This window comes from Xylona heveae (assembly GCF_001619985.1).
Source record: "Xylona heveae TC161 unplaced genomic scaffold L228scaffold_1, whole genome shotgun sequence".
Taxonomy (NCBI): Eukaryota; Fungi; Ascomycota; class Xylonomycetes; order Xylonales; family Xylonaceae; genus Xylona; species Xylona heveae.
In genome coordinates, this window is record NW_017264193.1 from 227,184 (window position 1) to 245,154 (window position 17,971).

The window sequence follows — 17,971 nt, forward strand, 5'->3', positions numbered from 1 at the left end:
CTCAGCCCAGCTAGGCTGCTAGAGCTAGAAAACATGATGCTGACTGTGTTTGGGAACGTAGATTGCTAAGCCATTTCCAAGGATTCGATGACGCTATATACGGAATGACTTTCAAAGAGAGGGGAAATAAATGGACATGGTGTTAGTATAAATACACCTGTGCAATTCCACAATTGCAAATCTTCCCACCATTGGATCAATATATTGAGAAGAAAAGCATCAGCTGTGGTTTCGAGCTACAATATCAGTGAACGGGATTCATACTGTAAGTCCCCTCTTCTAACATCCTCGGGTACACTGAATAACTGTCGTCTACGCATACAAAAAGTTTTAAATCCTAACTAAGCAATGTACTTGTACAGTTCTATCCCAAAAACGAATCAGCCAAAACAAAACGGTTACCCCGCATCACAAGCATTCCAAGCTTCAAGCTCTTACCTACCCACCCTACGGAGTGGTAGCTATCAACAAACAACTTTGGTTCTAAAAATCCCACGTCCAGCCTACAACTCCAATCAATCAACTTTTATACACTATCTATTCTCCCTAAAGTCAAGGTGCACTGTTCTCCAAAATGGTCAAAGTCCTCATCATCGGCGCTACGGGCTACCTCGGACTCGCGCTCTCCCAATCTCTGCTGCGGTCCGGGGGCTACAAAGTATGGGGCATTGCCCGCACCAGTGAAAAAGCCCGGCAACTCGCTCTCGAGGAAATCACTCCCGTCGAATGCCCTGACCCAGTCAATTCCCCAGAAGCCTACCTGTCCGTGATCCGGGACGAGCGGATCGACATTGTCGTCGACGTAGCAGGGACGTACCAAGACAGCGCCAAGATCCTGTCCGACCTCGTGCGGGCCGGCAAAGAGCGGCTGGCGAGCTACGAGCGGAACCGGACACGGGGCCCTAAGCTGGGCTTCGTGTACTGCTCGGGAGCGTGGGTTCATGGATCCACGCTGGAGCCCGTGAGCGACCTGACGCCCGTTGGGACAGACGATGCGCCTGCTCCGCCGTCGAAGATCGTCGCCTTCCGACCTGCCATCGAGCAGGCCGTGCTGGCCGCGGGCTCGTCGCATTCGGGCTCGCAGTCACCCGGGTCGAGCCCGGCGGCGTTCGAAGGCGTGCTGGATACGATAGTGGTGCGGCCTGCGCTGGTCTATGGCCGCTCGTCGTGGAGCTTGGTGCCTCTGTTTGGGCCGATTCTCGAAGCGGCGGTTGCGGGAGGAGGCAAGACGAAGATGGGAACCGAAAATAACACGATTCAGGTGCCGCTGGACAAAGATGCGGTGTCGGGCTTGCTGCATGTGGACGACACGGCGTCCGGACTGCATGCGGCTGTGGAGAAGCTGCCCCTGATTGCCGGCACGGGCGTCTATCCCGTCTTCGACCTCCTCACGAGCACGGAGAAGATGACCACGATTGTGGAAGCGGCCGCGCGGGAGTTTGGGTACAAGGGCAAGATTGAATATACAGGGCCCGGAGGCCATCCCTTCCTCGAGGCCCTGAGCTCGAAGATGGTCCTGGATGCAAGTAGAGCGAAGCAGTTGCTTGGCTGGGAGCCAAAGCGAATTGGGTTCTTGCCGCACGCAGATGTGTATGCTAGAGCATTCGCTGCGGCGCAGAGCGCTGCGCGGTCGTCGTCGTGATCGTCGTGATCGTCGTGAAGCTTGACATGCAAGGATTTATATTTTACAAAGGAAGGCTTTGTGCCATTTTACAGGGTTTTGGTTCCGGAAAGAGTTTTATGACATGAAGGCCAAGGAATTAATATTTCGGTATTTATTGCCATGAGGACAATATAATTGATTGTAGCGCTTCGCTTTTATGAGCTTTTGAAACGCATTGCTTAGTATAGTGCTGTACTGTATCGTTCAATGTGCTTACTGTACTGTACTGTGTGTCATACCAAATCAAGCCGAATATAAGTGACAGCTGGCTAACCTCCCTTCTTCGCACGCCAGGCAAGAAATGAAACAAAGGGAGAAAAAAAAAATTGATAAATTTCGCAAGTCGCCTCCGCCCACATGCACCTGCCCAATCGATGAAAAAGAAAATAAGATGATGCTTGAATATAACAAATCTTCCGCAGTAAAAAGCCTTATATCACCAAATATCGTTTCGATAGAAGAGGAAGCGAGAAGGGAAACTATGGTCAGAAGTGTGTTTTTTTTTCCGACACCATGCTTCTGGGTTTAGGCATTCCGAAGAAATGTACATATCGCAGCCGGATATTTCTCAGTTCGCACGGGTTAGTTCGCGTCGAAGTGTCGCTATGTCAGGCTAAATCCCTTGACCCTCTTAGCAAGCCGTTCGCTGTCCCAGGTAAATCCTTGCTGGTCTAAAGATGCGGATGAAGGACGCTTAGGGGGTCGCTCACCGCTCTCCTGAAGAATTGTCAACAGTGTGGCCCATCCCGGTGTGTGAAGCAGCTGGATTCCATCCGAGACATCATGTGTCCGCGCAACTCTGCAGAGAAGACTCTCTTCGTCCTATAGTGTGTAGACGTGTTAGTCCCGAGCCGTATTTACGGATGAATGTCAATGGCAAATCAAGAGAGAGGGAGAGAGAGAGAGGTAAAAAAAGGATTAAGACAAACCTTGCTCAGAATACCAAGGCTGTGAATGTAGCAGAGCAGATGAAAGTCGGAAACTGCATTGATGCCTTCGTTGCCGGACACGGTGGACCCGGAGACGCCGAGCTTCTTTGCAAGCGACTTGAGCTCTTGGCTCTCGCCGACTGCTTCTCGGTTTTCGACAGGGAAACCACCGGCGTTAAAGAGAGGCTTGGACTCGGTGGGGAAACCGTGGGTAAGCGTTACAAGCAAATATTCGGCTGGGAAACTCGGCTTCGCATTCTCCTGCACGCTGACGCCGTACTCGTTTATACGACGGTAAAAGACCTCGGGAATATAGCGTGTGCGGCTGACGGACCCATCATCCTCTTCTTCGTCGCGGATCAGCATCACAGACGGCTCGGCGGATGGTTCGACAATTTCTGCTCGGACCATCTCTACCGCAGAGTTGGACACTTGGAATGCGGAAACGGCAATGGCGCCATCCTCATCACCGCTCAAATAGCACGTCACAAAGTTAGATCCAAAGCGGCCAGTTTCACTCCACTTGGTGGGCTTTGGATGTTGAGCTTGTAACCGCGCGGCAAAGACAATCTCCAGCGAGGCGAGAAAGTATGAGTCGACGTGACGCTTGCAGATAACCGTTCCATCCCCTTGGCCAGCATCGATGAGGTCCGTAAAAATCACTCCAACTTTTTCTAGACCGCATGATCTAGCCATCTCATCCACCTCGGCTTCATTCTCCCACTCGCGTAAAGTGACACCATCCGCCTCGCAAATCTGTGGTGGTTCATATATCGTCTCGACAACAGCTTTCACTCCAAGAGGGACCTCTGTATACTGCTCGTACCGGCCGTATAAATATCCCACTCTTTGTGAGCCTGACCGTCTCCAGAAATCAAGCAGCGTGTTGATCAGATCAGGTGATGAAAACTCGACGTGGTCAACCATTCGGAATTGTTGCTGTTGCAAGGTAATGGCGCTTGGCTGGCATTTGGTACAGATACCCTCTGGCCACGGAGGATGTCCAGAGGGACAATCGTGCTTAACTCTGTAATATGGTTCGCTAAGCGGCGGCATGTACGATGATTTCAACTCTGGCTTATTTGTCGCCGTGTTGATTTTCCGGAGGTGAGAGTGGAATGATAGATGCTTGATTTTTTTGTCTGCCATATACTCGGGCGCATACGGCTCTAGTGGCATGCAGTAGTCACACATTCCCTTTGGACCATGCCGGCACATTTTGACGTCCCTTGGTCTCGGAATCTTGCCATCTAGCTTATCCAGCGCATCATCTAATGGTGACTGCTTCACAACCTCCCAAGGGTTCTTTATGATCGTCTTTGACGAGGCAAGAGGTGGCGGATCTATGGGATAGTCTTCTGTCGGACGAATCGGTTGGCCACTGAGTCGGTTTGACGAGGCAAGAGGATGGGAGGCAGCATCGCCATTAGTCTGCTTGTCCTGGGATTTGTAGCTGAGGAATAACTGGTCGCCATGTCTGCAAGTGTTAGAATTGTTGAACCAGTAACAAGAGCGTATCGAACTGACTTTAAGCCAACCCGTTCTATCGACACTCCCTCGAGAGTGTTCAGAAGTCTTTCGTCGCCGTTGGCTGGCCGATTAGAAAGGGATATCGAGGCAGCGTCGACATTCTTGGGAAGCTTCTCAAGTATCTGTACGACGATGTGAGCTAGAGCACAGGTAGATCCAAGTCAATCAAGAATGTACTCACGCCTGGGAGTAAAGAAGTGAAGTGGTCGGAGGGGTTGACTGTGAGCCGAAACTGACCGTCTCGGCCTTGAAATCTGAGTAACATGGTCGTCGGGCGTCTCTCCTTGCTCGACAGTCAGTTGAGAAGCCAAGTTCCTTCTTATATATCCAGTCTTTAGAGAGTTTCGCCCAGCGGCGCGTTGTGGCGTGGAGTAGAAAGTGCTGCTTGGAGCTTCGATAGCTTGAGAAGCTGACGGAATTCACAGCGACCTCGACGTCAGTAATCCGGGCGGATGCCGCACCGGGTAACAATTCGTGGAACATTAGGTACAGCAGTCGAGTCTCCGCGCTAAACCACATTAGGGTTCAATGCCATTTGTCTTCTTGAAAGTTCGAGGTGAAACGGACAGTTGACGACGACAACAACAAAGACTCGATTGTGTCCCCTACCCGGCTACGTCCTCTCCTTCTCTTTGACGGGACTAAAGTTCACCTCCGTCATATGCTGAGACTCCTTGCGCAGAAGCCTCGCAGGTGAAGGACCGCACATCTCCAACATGGTGGACTGGGTGAGCTTGGCGATCCCATTTGCCTACCTCGGCATTCTAGTTGGATCTCTTGCAACATTTTCCTACCTCTACAGACAGAGGAAAGCAAGTATGATATTCTTGTCCGGGTCATGGCTTCATAAGCTTACATTTGACAGACAAAGCTGCCTCGTTAGCGCCATGGTTTGGCCCTCATCTCCAGCGCAACATCTATCTCACACTTCTGCATCTCGAGCCTGAGAGCACCGGCGAGAAGAAAGGACCTGCTGTTCCGGAGACGGTTTTGAAGGCTGCGCTTCTGCGACGAGCTACAGAAGATGTACAACGCGTGATAGCGGTCCGCAACGCCAAGCCTGCACTGACCACATTGCTGCAGAGGGGCAGCGTCGGTGACGATCTATGGCAGCGGTTTTTGCGCGCGGAAAAGGAAATTGAAGAGGAGCTGCGGGATGTTATTCAGGAGGTATGTTTGCCGTGGCAGAAGTTCCATTGCACGATTAGGGGCTGGACCTCTCACATAACGCTTTCCATGTCCAACTCAACTGACAACTTCGTTCGCACAGGCCAACGCATTTACTCCCGGCTGGGGCGCAACAATCTTCCAAAGTGCCAATGAGATTCACAACAACCAGACTGTGCGCAAGCGGATCGAGGAGATCCAATCGCAGGCTGCTACCGAGCGCCAATGGTGGGACAAGAAGCGCGAGAACACTCAGGCCCAATTCATGAAGGAACTCGAGAGTGAGAAACCAAGCACACCAAAGGCTAAGCCTACGGAGTCTCCGGCCAGCGGTAGTGTGACTGCGAACCCCAGTGCACCCGAGGCCCCCGCGGCTGCCGCTGCCGCTGCTCCTCAAACTGGAAATACTGCTGGTAGTGAAGAAGACGCCGTACTTGTTGAATCCGGCGGGCCTACTATTGGGGCAGACTCCGCTGCCGGAGGTGGCGCGAAAGCCGGAAAGAAGAAGAAGGGCAAGAAATGAATGAAGCATTTAAAGGTGAAAGGCGCGTTACTTGTGTCTTTTGGGTTTTCTCATATCATTTAGGCTTCGATTTTATGGTTTCCTCTATTTTCCAGTGTAGATATTTTATACTTTTTCTTCCCACAGCAATCCAAATCTGCATAAATCTATATTTGCGAACCCTCTTCACGCCATGAACCCTTTGTATCCGTGGCCTGATGTCTGTCATGAAGCGGCGATTGTTTTTCCCGTTAATTTGATGTGGTCATTATCTGGAAATTTTCCTTACTGTAGTTAAGGGCAATGTGTGGAATTACAGTTAAAATACGCTTACTGCGTAGGCATAGCTTTATCGTAGTATAGCTGAAACGTGGAATAGAGCCAGTGCTTTGGTTAGATAAATCCATGGCTAGCTCTCCCCTGTACAGACCACTGTATTATCCCACTCCTAGTTAAGGCGCTAGCCCGTGCCGTGCTTGCATTAGAGCTAAAACATGCCAGCATTAGATGCTTGTTTCAACCCACTATTTCTGAATTTATTCAGCTATCCGTCCCCTCAGCAGCTTATTCGTAAATGACACAATCTTAGCAGAAAATTGCATGTCCTTTAGATTTGCTACACAGCGCTTCGCGGTACTTGCACAAAGTTGGGGTTCATATCCACTACCAAACCCCTTATCGGTGGAGCTCGGCGGACTCTCCTCCGATACGGGCCAACCATGACTCAATATAATTCCCGTCTCTGTTCGGCAACTTGTCAACAGTCACGTCCAATTCATACTGAGTCAATCAATTAAGTCTTCTGTCTAATTAGAATTGTATTTATATATTTTCATTTCCTATCCGAGAAGTAATCATACATACAGATCTCAACAACAATGGCAGCTACAACACCAGAACCTTCACCCGCGGGGCCATCATCACTGCCCCGCATATATTTCCATCCTCCCTCAGGCAGTTCCGTTTTGCCTCTGCTGAAACCCTTACTCCCATACTCACTAACTCTTCTGCGCCGAATTCAATTCCATGCGCGATCTCCGCATTCCTACATTCTTGCATCTTTCCCTCCGCCGCTGATTGGCAGGACGCTTACGACAGAGGTCGCGTCTACTACGTTCCCACTGACCCCAAAATCATTACCATCGCATTTTGTTATTGCTTTCGTTGATCGGTCCCGCGGGCCGGAGACGGAAATGTGGTTCTTCACCTCATTGGAGTTGCCCGAGGGGTGGAAGGACAGAATAGACAGCACGGAATCTCTTGGATCATGGGACGATATCCTCGCCAGAGCGGGGCTTAGTGAATCCGCTGCTACAAACGAAGATGGCGGGATCGGACTCGGACGCGGAGGCGTCTGGGGTCTGGGGAACGAGGATGGCAAGTGGGACGATTTGTATCACGACCATGAAATTCGTCAGAGTCAATCAAATGGTCTATCAAATGGTGCCGCCGCTGCGGAAACACAACGGCCCCTGCTGAACGCAGACTCGAACAACACTTCCGACGAAGAAGCCGCACAGATTGTCAGAAGCCAGCTCCTATCTCTATTCAAAATCGTCCGTGACCTTCCTCCATCTACTAAGCCTGACGTCGAAGCGGAAAAGGCTGCAGCCTCCGCAACTCTTGAAGCAGATGGCGTGCACATCTCTTCCCCCAACGACACCTCTCAGGAGAACCCACAAGCAGAGCAACCTCCATTACGAGACTATCCAATTATTCTCGTTGGCGCAATCCATGCCCGGAACATTGCCGCCTTGAAACCCACGGGGATTTTCACGCGGTACACTGTCCCCAACCACAAATACCTATTCCACATTCCATCTCTTCGCGCCGCAAGGGCTCTTCCAGACAATCTCGAATTCGGGCCTGTTCGGGAGCAATTCTTCCCTCAAGTGCGCAGTCGGACGGCGATTGCGCGACTGGATCGGACCCTGAGGATATGTCAAAGCTTGGGGGTTTATGAGAAGCATTCTCCCTCTGAGGAATCGACCGAAAATTCACCACTAGTTGCATGGGCCTTCCTCGGCCCAGATTCCTCCATAATGTCACTCACTACCGAGAAAGCGTATCGGGGCCGTGGTCTCGCCAAAGCGCTGACAGTAAATTTGATCAGCCAGAAGATGAGCACGTTTGGCGACGAGCCGTTTGGGCATTCGGATGTCACCTTTGATAACGAGACGAGTATTCGCGTGGCGAGAAGCCTTGGAGGGGTGTACTGCTGGACAGTATATTGGGCCGAGGTTGATCTTGAACGGATCTGATTATAAGGTATAGAGTCTGTTGTTTAGTACTCTACCGTTTTACAAGAAGTCTTCTATATAGACCGCGAATTATAAGACTTAGCGGATTTTTTTTGTTCTTTTTACATCTTTGTCTGTCCTTTGTTCGCTTTTGTTTTCCCTTCTAATTTACATATAATCATAAGAGGTGTTATTTATTGGATTCATAGGAGAGGCACCGACGGGTCAGAAGAACTTGATGATATGTTATGCAGTACATTTGTAAAATTATAGAATATTATCCATGGGATAAAACGAGAGCTGGGGTTTCTTTGAGCTACTTCGGGGTACAGAGTGGGATGAGACAGTTCACAGCTCTGTTCTAGAGCGGGTCTGCATGTTGGTTCATGTATTGGAAATATGTGTACTTTTTCACAAGAAAAAAATAAAATAAAAATAAATAAGTAAATAAATAAATTAAAATGAATAAAAGCCGAGCGACAATGCATAATATAATACAATTTCCGTAAGTATTGAAAGCTTTTACTTTTGCGAAAGGATCAAAAACTGCCAGAATTAGCATAACGAAACCTCAACCCCAGGCTCAAACGTCTCCGAATCGTCGATGCGCACGTCTTGCGTCTGGCGCGCCGACGGATATCTCCATTGGCGTACTGCGACAAAGGACCGCGCTGCGTCGATCAATTGGCGAAGAGGTTCGCCCTCATGAGACACAAGCTCATCTACCTGGTCCTGAGGCTGGCTGGACTCGGCGGACAGGGCAGCAGGAACCTGAGCGTTAGAAGTATGGCTGCTGCTGCTGCTACTGCTACTGCTATCGCGACCGCTACCGGTGGTCTTACCAGTATGACAGAATCCATTGGCGCGAATCAGGATATCCTTTGAAACGCCTGACCACGAGAAATGGTCGCAGGAGGGTACGTTTCCTGGACCGAAAGTTGAGAAAAGTTCATGACAGACGGATGGCAAGGTAATCGAGAGATCTTCCAATTTAGATAATTGGCGAAGCTCGTGGCAGATATGTTGTGTGCTGGTAGGGGCGTGCTCGCCTGGCAGAGAAGGATGTGGAAGCTCATGTGTGGAACGGACATTATCTTCCGGACAGAGAGAAATGTAGTTGGATTCGTCAATGTGCAGAGTAAGTGCATGTCCTGTGTGACTTGAAGGCCAGTATTCAAGGATACGGAGCGTGTTTTTTGATGCGAGAGCTAGAGTCATTACGCCTGGATGGGTTTGTCAGTACGTCCAGTAACGCAGGTAAATGTTAAAGTAGAGAACAGATTTCAGCCACGCGGTACAATGATAAGTGGAATAAAAAATAATAAAATAAATAAAAAGGCTGCAACATCATAAAGTGTAGCAAATAACAAACAGCAAGACCGGCGAGGGTATAATATACCATGAATAGACACAGTAGAGACATCAACGATATGAATCTCTTCGAGATTCCTCGCGGTGCGGGCAATGTCGGCGACGTCTTCATCCGTAAGAGGCAGCTCATGAGCCTCTCCAACTAGCTTTAACCGGGTGAGCCTCCCAAAGTCTACTAGCTGTGGGTTGAAAGCATGAACGCAGAGATCGGGATCTACATCGTTTGAACCAGCCTTCTTCAGACTGGTTAGGTGCAATTCCAACGAGGACAGCGGCACCGGCGCCACAGTCCTCAAAGTATTGGACCATTCAGCTTGAGACGCACGGCTCATGACTGGCCATGGGACTTTAGCTGAACGTAAACTTCCGCATGAGCGGATGATACTGAAGATAAACTCGTCCGTCTCTGGAGCGACGATGTTGTCAAACCACAGCCTTCGAACATGCCCGGCAAGATGTGGATACCGTGAAAGTAGCTCTGCCGTGAGCCGCAAAGACCGGAACGGATCCTGATATACCACTGTGCCTGAGACTGTGACGTTCGGGTCTGCGAGATAGGCCGACTCGAGCCATCTTTCGCTACCTCTCCACTTACGGATAAGAAGCTCCCTGAGAGAGTATCTTACTGCCCATTCGTGCCACCGTCCACTGACTTGCCGGATGGAGGATGCAGAGTTCCAACGCAATACATCTGGAGGCGTGAACCCAGTGATATACATTTGCGGAGCTTTCACATCTTGCATCGGCTGCGGAGCTTGCGTGATTCCATAACTGAACTTGCAACAATTCTGAGAATTCAAATTTGTCGCCTCTAGAAGAATGGTGGAGAGAAGTTCGTTTGGGAGAGAGGAGATCATGACGGGCAGAGTGGAACATAGCAAGAGCAGCTCATAATTTAAACCATCACGTTGAGTAGAGAAAACACGAAGGGCAGATAAACAAATGCATGGCTAAAGCATCAAGGCTTTTGTATAGAAAGCAAGTCAGTCATATTTAGCTGCTGAGCAAAAGTATGCTCACAAACTACAGTTGTGCAAAACTCAAAAGGATCAGAATGACGCATGGAAGGATTGAAGAAGCATTGATATGATTGGCAATGCCAAGTGTCATTTGAAGTGATTTAGTCACGCGGAGCGTTGTGATTTTAAAATAAGTCGTATTATAACCATTTAGGACGAACCTTTTACCTAAAACTTTCCTCTTCAAAGGAGAGCCAAGGATTAGCAAATACACTCATCAGATGAGGAAGTGCGGAGAAAGGCATACTGTAGTATGCCTGTTGCTGCCCCTCGATCCGCGTCCGAGGTCGTCGGGGAATCACTGCCGAGAAGACCGAAGCGCCGCTCGGCCCTTTGGTCGTCTGCCAAGCCCAGAGAACGACGGTTATGTGTAGAGTAGCTGTTTGCGAAGTCGATGATCTGTGCATCTACGGAGTACATATAAATCAAATTGCAGCGAAGAACACGTCAAAGGAACTTTAGATGAAATTGTTCTGTATGTGATTGATATTCTCTCCATTGATAACCGTAGTCTAAAGCTATGATAGTGTCAAACAACAGCGTATTGCGCAACATTAAACTGCAGCATCAAACTATCACAAGGCACGGAAATCACTCAATGTAATAAGCTACATCTACGCAGGGGTCGGGATTCTCTGAGCGATCCAGTTCACGATATAAGGCGATATTGTGATTGCTCTTTCCTTGGAACGAACATATCAAAACACTAGAAAACACTTTCAAAATGTCAGCGCATAATTCTTGCAAAGACTTCAATTTGAAAACTTGAAAATTGAAAAAGGGCGTCATGAAAAAATTAGAGTGTTTGGTTGTTGCTGTTTTTCATCTTCATGATGTAATCGGGGTTAAAAATCTTTAATCTTTCGCCAATGTCCTTCCAGGGATGTGCTATTTCATATACTAAGAAAAAGAGATATTAACTAACCTTATCATTTTGATCGTAACATGATGTACATTACATCAAGTCACACACGCGTATTTATTCAAAGATATGATCGGCTTGATCTCTATTTTCATTAAGATTATCGGTTATTCGCCGATATCCTATGTACTATAAAACGACAGAAGGTGAACTACCTTAGTCGAAGAGACCACCGAAGCCTGATAAAACGTTAGCAGCCGGATTTTAATCAAAGGCTCGAAACAAGACTTACCCTCGTCACCACTCTCCTCCTCCTCTTCCTCCTTCTTCTCCTCAGCCTTGGTCTCCTCAGCCGGAGCCTCAGTAGCGACCGGCGCAGCAGCAGCGTAGGCGTCAGGGTTGGCAATGCGGTCCTTGAGCTCCTCAATCTCGGGCCAGCTGTACTCGCTAGAGATGGCAACAGCGAGAACCTTCTTGTAGCCGTTGACGAGAGAGTGCATAACGGAAGGCAGAGTGGGGTAGTTAGCCGCAAGCGAAACGCAGGCAACGGTCTTGATGGCAGAGGTAAGAGCGCCAAGGAGGTGCTCCTCGGAGATGTCGAGAATGTCCGAAGGGAAGGTCTGACCCTGGTCGTAGATCTGGGTAATGCCCATACCGTAGGTGAAGGGAGAGATGTTGAGCATGTTAAGAAGAGTGGCCTCAGAGGCACCGACCTTGGAGCCGGCCTCGACCAACTTCAGGTCGGAAACAATTTCAATGGTACCACGAGCAATCTTGGTGGGAACACCGAGGGCCTGGAAGAAAGAAGTCTTGCCGGGTTCCATACCAGTGTTTCCGGCAGGAATGAAGACATCGGCCGGGGCGACGGCACCAGCACGAGCAGGAGCAGCGACCTTGTTGCCCAAGATCTTGTCACGGGTCGCCTTGAGGTCACCGTTGGTGAAAACGAAACCAACGTTGCCTAACCAAATAATTAGCTTATTCGTTCCCAATCAATCATTCAATTGTAAATATAGAATCGTACCCCTGACGAAGGGAAGGAGACGCTCGTACTCGGGGAATTCGCTGATGAATCCCTTGATGGCACGACGGACCATGGTGTTCTTGCCCATCAGGACAGCACCCTCTCCACGCATGGAGATACGGATCTCGTGCATCTGCTGGGAGCTGACATTGTCGATGGTGACAATGAAAACAGAGCGGTACTCCTCGAGCAGGGCCTTGAGTCTATCGAAGTAGACGGCCTTGGTAGCTGACTTGCCCCCCATATCTTCTTTGATGCGAAGTTAGGATGTTTAAGGGTCAAGTGTTGATGATCTGAAGTTGTCGAGTTATCCGCTCGTTGGTGGATTTGGTGGTCACTTCTCGCTCGAATTCTATCCAAGTCCCTTTCGGCTCCATCGCATTGTGTGTAGCGCAACCGAACCGCTAATGCACTAGTGCGCTAGGGCAAGCGAGCAAGCAAACCCCGAATAGAGTTACCCTGCTTGACCCAGCGATGAGCTCCTGCGAGGACGCTACGGATCGCGACTCAGCCAAGAGCGCGCTTTCCGACACCAAGATATTGCAGCTTTTCGAACTGAATAGAGAATGCGCCATCCCTTGCAATGCATTCAGCTCTGCCACCAGCGCTCGGACACCGGTGGTTCGCTTCTTCTGGCAGCGGCGGGTCCTCGAATTTACCTCTACAATGTGGATGACGGCGCATTGCTCTGCTCTTGGCCAGAAATTTCTCCATCAACAGACGGCAAAAATGCTGAGTTTTCTCCCGAAGCTGCGTTAGAACAAGGCGCAAAGCGAGAAGCTCCGGAGAGTGAGGAAGGGCCGCCCGGAAAACGAAGAAAAGTCTCATCGTCGGCTGATGCAAAGGTGGAGGATGCAGATCGGAAGGCGAAGAGTCCGCCCGCTACGGAACTTCCAGCAGTATCTATTGTATCACAGAGTCCCGATGGGAAATATGTTGTTGTGGTTACTAGCGAGGATAAAGCGATCCGAGTATTTGAGCTGCTTGATGGATCAACATTGAATGCCTTAAGCACAAGGTGAGCTTGTGAGCGACGCAGATTCAGTACATTGATGGCTGATTGGCGTGGTGTTTAGGTGCATGCCGAAACGACCCTCCTCTGTAATTGTGACTTCAGATAGCACGATTCTTTGCGCAGATAAATTCGGCGATGTTTATTCTCTCCCTCTGCTCGAATCAGAGATCAAAGCCGTTTCGAACAGCGAAGCTGAAAAGGAAGGCGATATTTCGGAATCCCGGGAAGAAGTATATGTTCCCGCCGCTACGCACCTGACCGTGCATACTGCACGCAATCGTATGGCATTGGAAAACCAAATGCGGATGGCGAACAAACAAGTGGAGAAGACTGGTCCTTCCTTTGCTCATGATCCTATCATTGGACATGTCTCCATGCTTACCGATATGACGTTCGTGACGTTGGAAGCCGAGGACGGTAAACGGCGGAACTATATACTCACCGCGGACCGGGATGAGCACATTAGAATATCTCGTGCGCCACCGCAAGCTCACATCATTGAAAAGTTCTGTTTTGGCCATCGTGAGTTTGTGAGCAAGCTTTGTCTGCCTAGATGGCAACCTACTCGCCTAGTTTCTGGTGGGGGTGACGATTGCCTTTTTGTCTGGGATTGGCTCAATGGAAAGCTCAAACAAAGGATTGACCTTCGTCCAGAGGTTGCAACCGCCTTACAATCCGACGGAGAGAGCAAAAACACCAAAGGAGAACCCTTGCAACAAAAATCGAATATTGCTGTCTCTGGAATCTGGGATGTCAGCATCTCAAATGCGACAAGTGGCAAGAGCGAGGAGATTGAATCTCCAGTGCGCCTTATCTTGGTGGCTTGCGAAGGGTAAGAAAATCCGGTGAAGATGCTCGCATGCAAAGATGCTAACTATATTCTTAAGCGTCCCGGTTCTATTCAGTTTCTCGTGGATTGGCGAAGGGATTGCTGAACCTCCTCAATTTCTTAACGTCGAAGGTAACATTTTGGATGTTGCCGTCCTGCCGAACGATTCCTCTATATTCATTACCATCGATTCCTCACATAAAGCCTCGTCTCTTACTGAATTACGGGAAGATGAAACTGTTCCTGGATTGAAAGCCTTTGGCTGGTCGGCCCAGAATAACGCGTGGACAAAAACCTCAAAATTCAACAACATTCTTGAGACGATCAATGGATCCAATGGACCTGGAACAGAAGTGTCTCCGAATCCCAAAAAGATACGGGAACTCATATATGGGATTGAGAATCTCAGGAAACGCGGATATGAGGAATAAGTAGAACGAAGTAAGCATTAATAAATGTAAAATGGTCTCCTCAATGAATATCGCATATCCAATAATACTGTATGAGTATGACCGGGAGATTCAATGACACGTGAAAATGGCTCCTACCCCGTTCGCCTACTCCGATATCTAGTCATAAGTGGTGGTTGTGCACCTCAGAGGGGCGGTTGAGTCTGGTGGACCAGAGCGCCAGATCCGAGATCGTAGCCCGGAGATTCGGGTATTGATTTTTCCGGCACCCTGTACCTCTGCAGACACCCATTGACGGCGGCGACGGTGGGGAAGTTCAAGAGCAGATCACCTTTTTGTCTTCGCCAGCAGCAAAGATGTCTCCGTCTTTTGAACCTTTGAAGAATGATTTGTTGCTTCGAACAGCAAGAGGCGAGTAAAACGAATTAAAGATTTCTGGTATAAAGTCTGACAATCCGGGTAGGGGAGAAGGTGGAAAGGGCGCCTAAGTGGGTGATGCGACAAGGTAGGTTGTTTATTCCTAAAACTACATTTGTTACGACCGATTGACCATTGCCGCAGCCGGTCGTTATCTTCCCGAATATCACAAAGCGAAAGGAAACCGTGACTTTTTTGCCTGTTGTCGTGACCCTGAGGTAGCTTCGACTCTGACGTTGCAGCCCATCGAGCGGTATGAGGGACTCATTGATGCCGCCATTATTTTTTCCGACATCCTTGTTATTCCCCAGGCCATGGGAATGCTTGTGGAAATGGTTGATAAGAAGGGGCCACACTTCCCTAACCCGCTAAAGTCACCGACCGATGGGCAATACCAAGAGATCATGGACCGAAAAGTTGATGTGAAGGAAGAGTTGGACTACGTCTACAAGGCTATCACCCTGACAAGACAGAAATTAAAGGGAAGGGTACCTTTACTAGGTTTCTGTGGCGCTCCTTGGACACTCATGAGCTATATGGTTGAGGGCGGTGGAAGTAAACTCTTCATCCAGGCCAAGACGTGGATTTATAAATACCCAGAGGAGAGTAAGGCGTTGCTATTGAAGATCTCACAACTCTGCGTTGAGTATCTCGCCTTACAGGTACTTGCCGGAGCCCAGGTTAGTTATAACAATGCCTTGAATAAGAGAAACATGTCTAACATAGGAGTATAGATGATCCAAGTGTTTGATTCATGGGCGTCTGAGCTGTCTCCGTCGACTTTCAAGGTCTTCTCGCTTCCTTATCTTCGATATATCGCTGCCAATCTTCCGAGGCGCTTGGAGGAGCTTGGTCATAAACCAGTTCCGATGACAATTTTCGCCAAGGGCGCTTGGTATGCGCTGGACGATCTCTGCGAGTCCGGGTACGATGTCGTTGGATTAGACTGGCTGCAGGATCCGGCCGCAGCCGTCAAGATAGCCAAAGGGAGAGTCGTATTGCAGGGAAATGCGGACCCCGGAATTCTTTACGGAGACCGAGCTGCTATCTCTCAGACTGTCAAGGAGATGGTCCACGGCTTCGGAGGAGGAAAGAAAGGATGGATCGCAAATCTTGGCCACGGTAAGCTAGTTTGAACCCTGCCATCAAGATCACTTGACTCATGGTTACCAGGTATCACACCATTTGTCGACCCAGAGCAATTGAAGTTTTACTTTGAAGAGATTCACCGTTTGACTTCGAGTGCATAAACGATATACGAGAGCGGACATTGCACCATTTGTGGTGTACACTACACAAGGAGCTGCCATTCCATATAAAAAATCATCATTCGGGAATGAAAACGGTCTATTTAAATACATTCCACTCACTACACATCTGAGATGCTGTTCAGCGGACATATACTTGAACGCGTTATGCTTATTCGCCAATATCTTCATACCTGTAATTATACTAATCAGCTAAAGACGAAGTATTTAAAGTGGATGGCCTAGATCATACCAGAGCTGGGGCTTATCGTGAATGAATTGGGCCATCAACTGCTTACACTCTGAATTGTTGAGGTTGATGACCTCGATGCCTCGCTTTTTGAGGTAGTCTTCACCGCCAAGGAACGTTTCGTTCTCTCCGATAACAACTCGCGCTACGCCATACATGATACAGGCGCCGGTGCACATGTCGCATGGTGAGAGGGTGGTATACATGGTGGATCCCTTGTACGCTGAGCCCGGTAGTCTGCCAGCATTTTCAAGCGCCGACATTTCACCCTGATCCCAGTCAATAAACACAATTGCTGATCGAATTTTGCATATAAATATGCTGCATATTGTGTTCCAACTCACGTGAAGGATGGCACTACCATTTTGATATCTCATATTGTGCCCACGGCCCAATATCTTTCCATCTTTTGAAACCAAAGCAGCTCCAATGGGAACACCACCTTCCTGAGCGCCGGCTTTTGCTTCCTCTACAGCGGCTACAAAACCTATATCATTCTCCATTTCCCTGGTTCATCAATTCCTTGAGACAAGAATCAGTCCAGAGGTTATTGCGCGGGTTTCTAAGAGGGGCGAAACTGCCTTACGATAGGCACGACAACAAATCTCCACACTACTAGCACATGCTTAATCGATCATCCCATAGCGGAGGACGTCGTGAAATGTAAATCATGTTTTCATTGGACATCTGGAATATCATTCTACCTAGCGCAAAATATGATTGGGTAATCAGCCGAGCGGCAGACGAGTCATTTGAACCTGCAGCAGCCTCGAAAAAAATGCGCGGGGACGGGGATAAGAAACCCAATTTTCCAGGCGAAAAGAGTATCTGCTAGGTAAGGTAGGTAGGTACGTACTCGGTACAAAGGAGATGAATGAACGCATTTTTCTCCCCCTGTTATTATTAGCTCTGTCGTCATCAAGTAGTAGGACCCAAACCCATCACGGTCTTTTTAAATTCTGGATCAAAATGAACATGATGAATGTTGATACCATCATGTTTTGAAGCGTTTTAGGTTAATCTTTCGCCACTAACCCCGAAAAAAAAAAAGGATTAAAATTTCATCCATCACTCGGACCGAAGTGCCACCTTGATTCCATGGAAAAGACGAGGGTGAGGCTGTGGAATCTGCCAGAAGCCCGACGAAGATAACGGAACCGAAAGGGTAAAGTTCGATCTCGCTTCCACCTCATGGGGCGGCGGATTTTTTGGAACCCAAGCGTGAGACTTTGCCGCCTACAAAGGTCACTTTAGTTTGACACAAGACCCTCACCTCCGTGATAGCGATTCCACTCCGCTCTGTCGAGGACGCTCTGGTACTTCTTCACGCTGTCCATCTTTAGCCCTGTTTCATCCTCTTACCCTCTTCCTTCCCCTCGAGGCCTTCGCTCTCGATTTTTCTTCTACTTTTATCAGTTTATTCCAGTTTCAAAATTCTCCTTGAAAAGTCTTTGATTTCAGGTATGTCAGAAATATGATCAAGGCTTCCAGCCAGC

At 48.9% G+C, this 17,971-nt stretch overlaps 9 protein-coding genes across 9 annotated transcripts; 5 read left to right on the top strand and 4 right to left on the bottom strand.

The window, feature by feature from the left end:
- Window positions 1-224: 224 nt before the first annotated feature.
- On the top strand, window positions 225-1,803 carry L228DRAFT_1486 (NAD(P)-binding protein). Its single transcript, XM_018329258.1, has 2 exons — window positions 225-265; window positions 363-1,803. The coding sequence occupies exon 2, from the start codon at window positions 575-577 to the stop codon at window positions 1,640-1,642; it is 1,068 nt and encodes a 355-aa protein (XP_018191486.1). The 5' UTR covers window positions 225-265; window positions 363-574; the 3' UTR covers window positions 1,643-1,803.
- A 463-nt stretch (window positions 1,804-2,266) lies between these two features.
- On the bottom strand, window positions 2,267-4,387 carry L228DRAFT_235059 (nuclear protein localization protein 4; the record flags this gene model as incomplete). The annotated part of the gene is made up of 4 exons (XM_018330686.1): window positions 2,267-2,485; window positions 2,593-4,069; window positions 4,120-4,244; window positions 4,304-4,387. The coding sequence occupies 4 exons, from the start codon at window positions 4,385-4,387 to the stop codon at window positions 2,267-2,269; spliced, it is 1,905 nt and encodes a 634-aa protein (XP_018191487.1).
- A 297-nt stretch (window positions 4,388-4,684) lies between these two features.
- L228DRAFT_242319 (hypothetical protein) lies at window positions 4,685-6,095 on the top strand. Its single transcript, XM_018331412.1, has 3 exons — window positions 4,685-4,938; window positions 4,988-5,292; window positions 5,393-6,095. The coding sequence occupies exons 1-3, from the start codon at window positions 4,839-4,841 to the stop codon at window positions 5,810-5,812; spliced, it is 825 nt and encodes a 274-aa protein (XP_018191488.1). The 5' UTR covers window positions 4,685-4,838; the 3' UTR covers window positions 5,813-6,095.
- Window positions 6,096-6,579: 484 nt separating this feature from the next.
- Window positions 6,580-8,446, top strand: L228DRAFT_242320 (hypothetical protein). Its single transcript, XM_018331413.1, has one exon. The coding sequence runs from the start codon at window positions 6,670-6,672 to the stop codon at window positions 8,050-8,052; it is 1,383 nt and encodes a 460-aa protein (XP_018191489.1). The 5' UTR covers window positions 6,580-6,669; the 3' UTR covers window positions 8,053-8,446.
- A 56-nt stretch (window positions 8,447-8,502) lies between these two features.
- L228DRAFT_279197 (hypothetical protein) lies at window positions 8,503-10,455 on the bottom strand. Its single transcript, XM_018335658.1, has 2 exons — window positions 9,431-10,455; window positions 8,503-9,254 (listed from the first exon to the last, which is right to left on the bottom strand). The coding sequence occupies exons 1-2, from the start codon at window positions 10,257-10,259 to the stop codon at window positions 8,587-8,589; spliced, it is 1,497 nt and encodes a 498-aa protein (XP_018191490.1). The 5' UTR covers window positions 10,260-10,455; the 3' UTR covers window positions 8,503-8,586.
- A 1,044-nt stretch (window positions 10,456-11,499) lies between these two features.
- Window positions 11,500-12,551, bottom strand: L228DRAFT_251855 (hypothetical protein; the record flags this gene model as incomplete). Its single annotated transcript, XM_018333651.1, has 3 exons — window positions 11,500-11,522; window positions 11,576-12,244; window positions 12,308-12,551. 3 exons carry the CDS (start codon window positions 12,549-12,551, stop codon window positions 11,500-11,502), a joined length of 936 nt encoding a protein of 311 aa, XP_018191491.1.
- A 270-nt stretch (window positions 12,552-12,821) lies between these two features.
- Window positions 12,822-14,619, top strand: L228DRAFT_257451 (hypothetical protein). The gene is made up of 3 exons (XM_018333985.1): window positions 12,822-13,325; window positions 13,384-14,154; window positions 14,210-14,619. Exons 1-3 carry the CDS (start codon window positions 12,874-12,876, stop codon window positions 14,580-14,582), a joined length of 1,596 nt encoding a protein of 531 aa, XP_018191492.1. The 5' UTR covers window positions 12,822-12,873; the 3' UTR covers window positions 14,583-14,619.
- Window positions 14,620-14,865: 246 nt separating this feature from the next.
- On the top strand, window positions 14,866-16,578 carry L228DRAFT_279200 (putative uroporphyrinogen decarboxylase). The gene is made up of 5 exons (XM_018335659.1): window positions 14,866-14,972; window positions 15,025-15,066; window positions 15,123-15,658; window positions 15,713-16,100; window positions 16,152-16,578. The coding sequence occupies exons 1-5, from the start codon at window positions 14,918-14,920 to the stop codon at window positions 16,226-16,228; spliced, it is 1,098 nt and encodes a 365-aa protein (XP_018191493.1). The 5' UTR covers window positions 14,866-14,917; the 3' UTR covers window positions 16,229-16,578.
- On the bottom strand, window positions 16,279-17,122 carry L228DRAFT_242325 (cytosine deaminase). The gene is made up of 3 exons (XM_018331414.1): window positions 16,820-17,122; window positions 16,479-16,744; window positions 16,279-16,419 (listed from the first exon to the last, which is right to left on the bottom strand). The coding sequence occupies exons 1-3, from the start codon at window positions 16,976-16,978 to the stop codon at window positions 16,398-16,400; spliced, it is 447 nt and encodes a 148-aa protein (XP_018191494.1). The 5' UTR covers window positions 16,979-17,122; the 3' UTR covers window positions 16,279-16,397.
- Window positions 17,123-17,971: the final 849 nt, after the last annotated feature.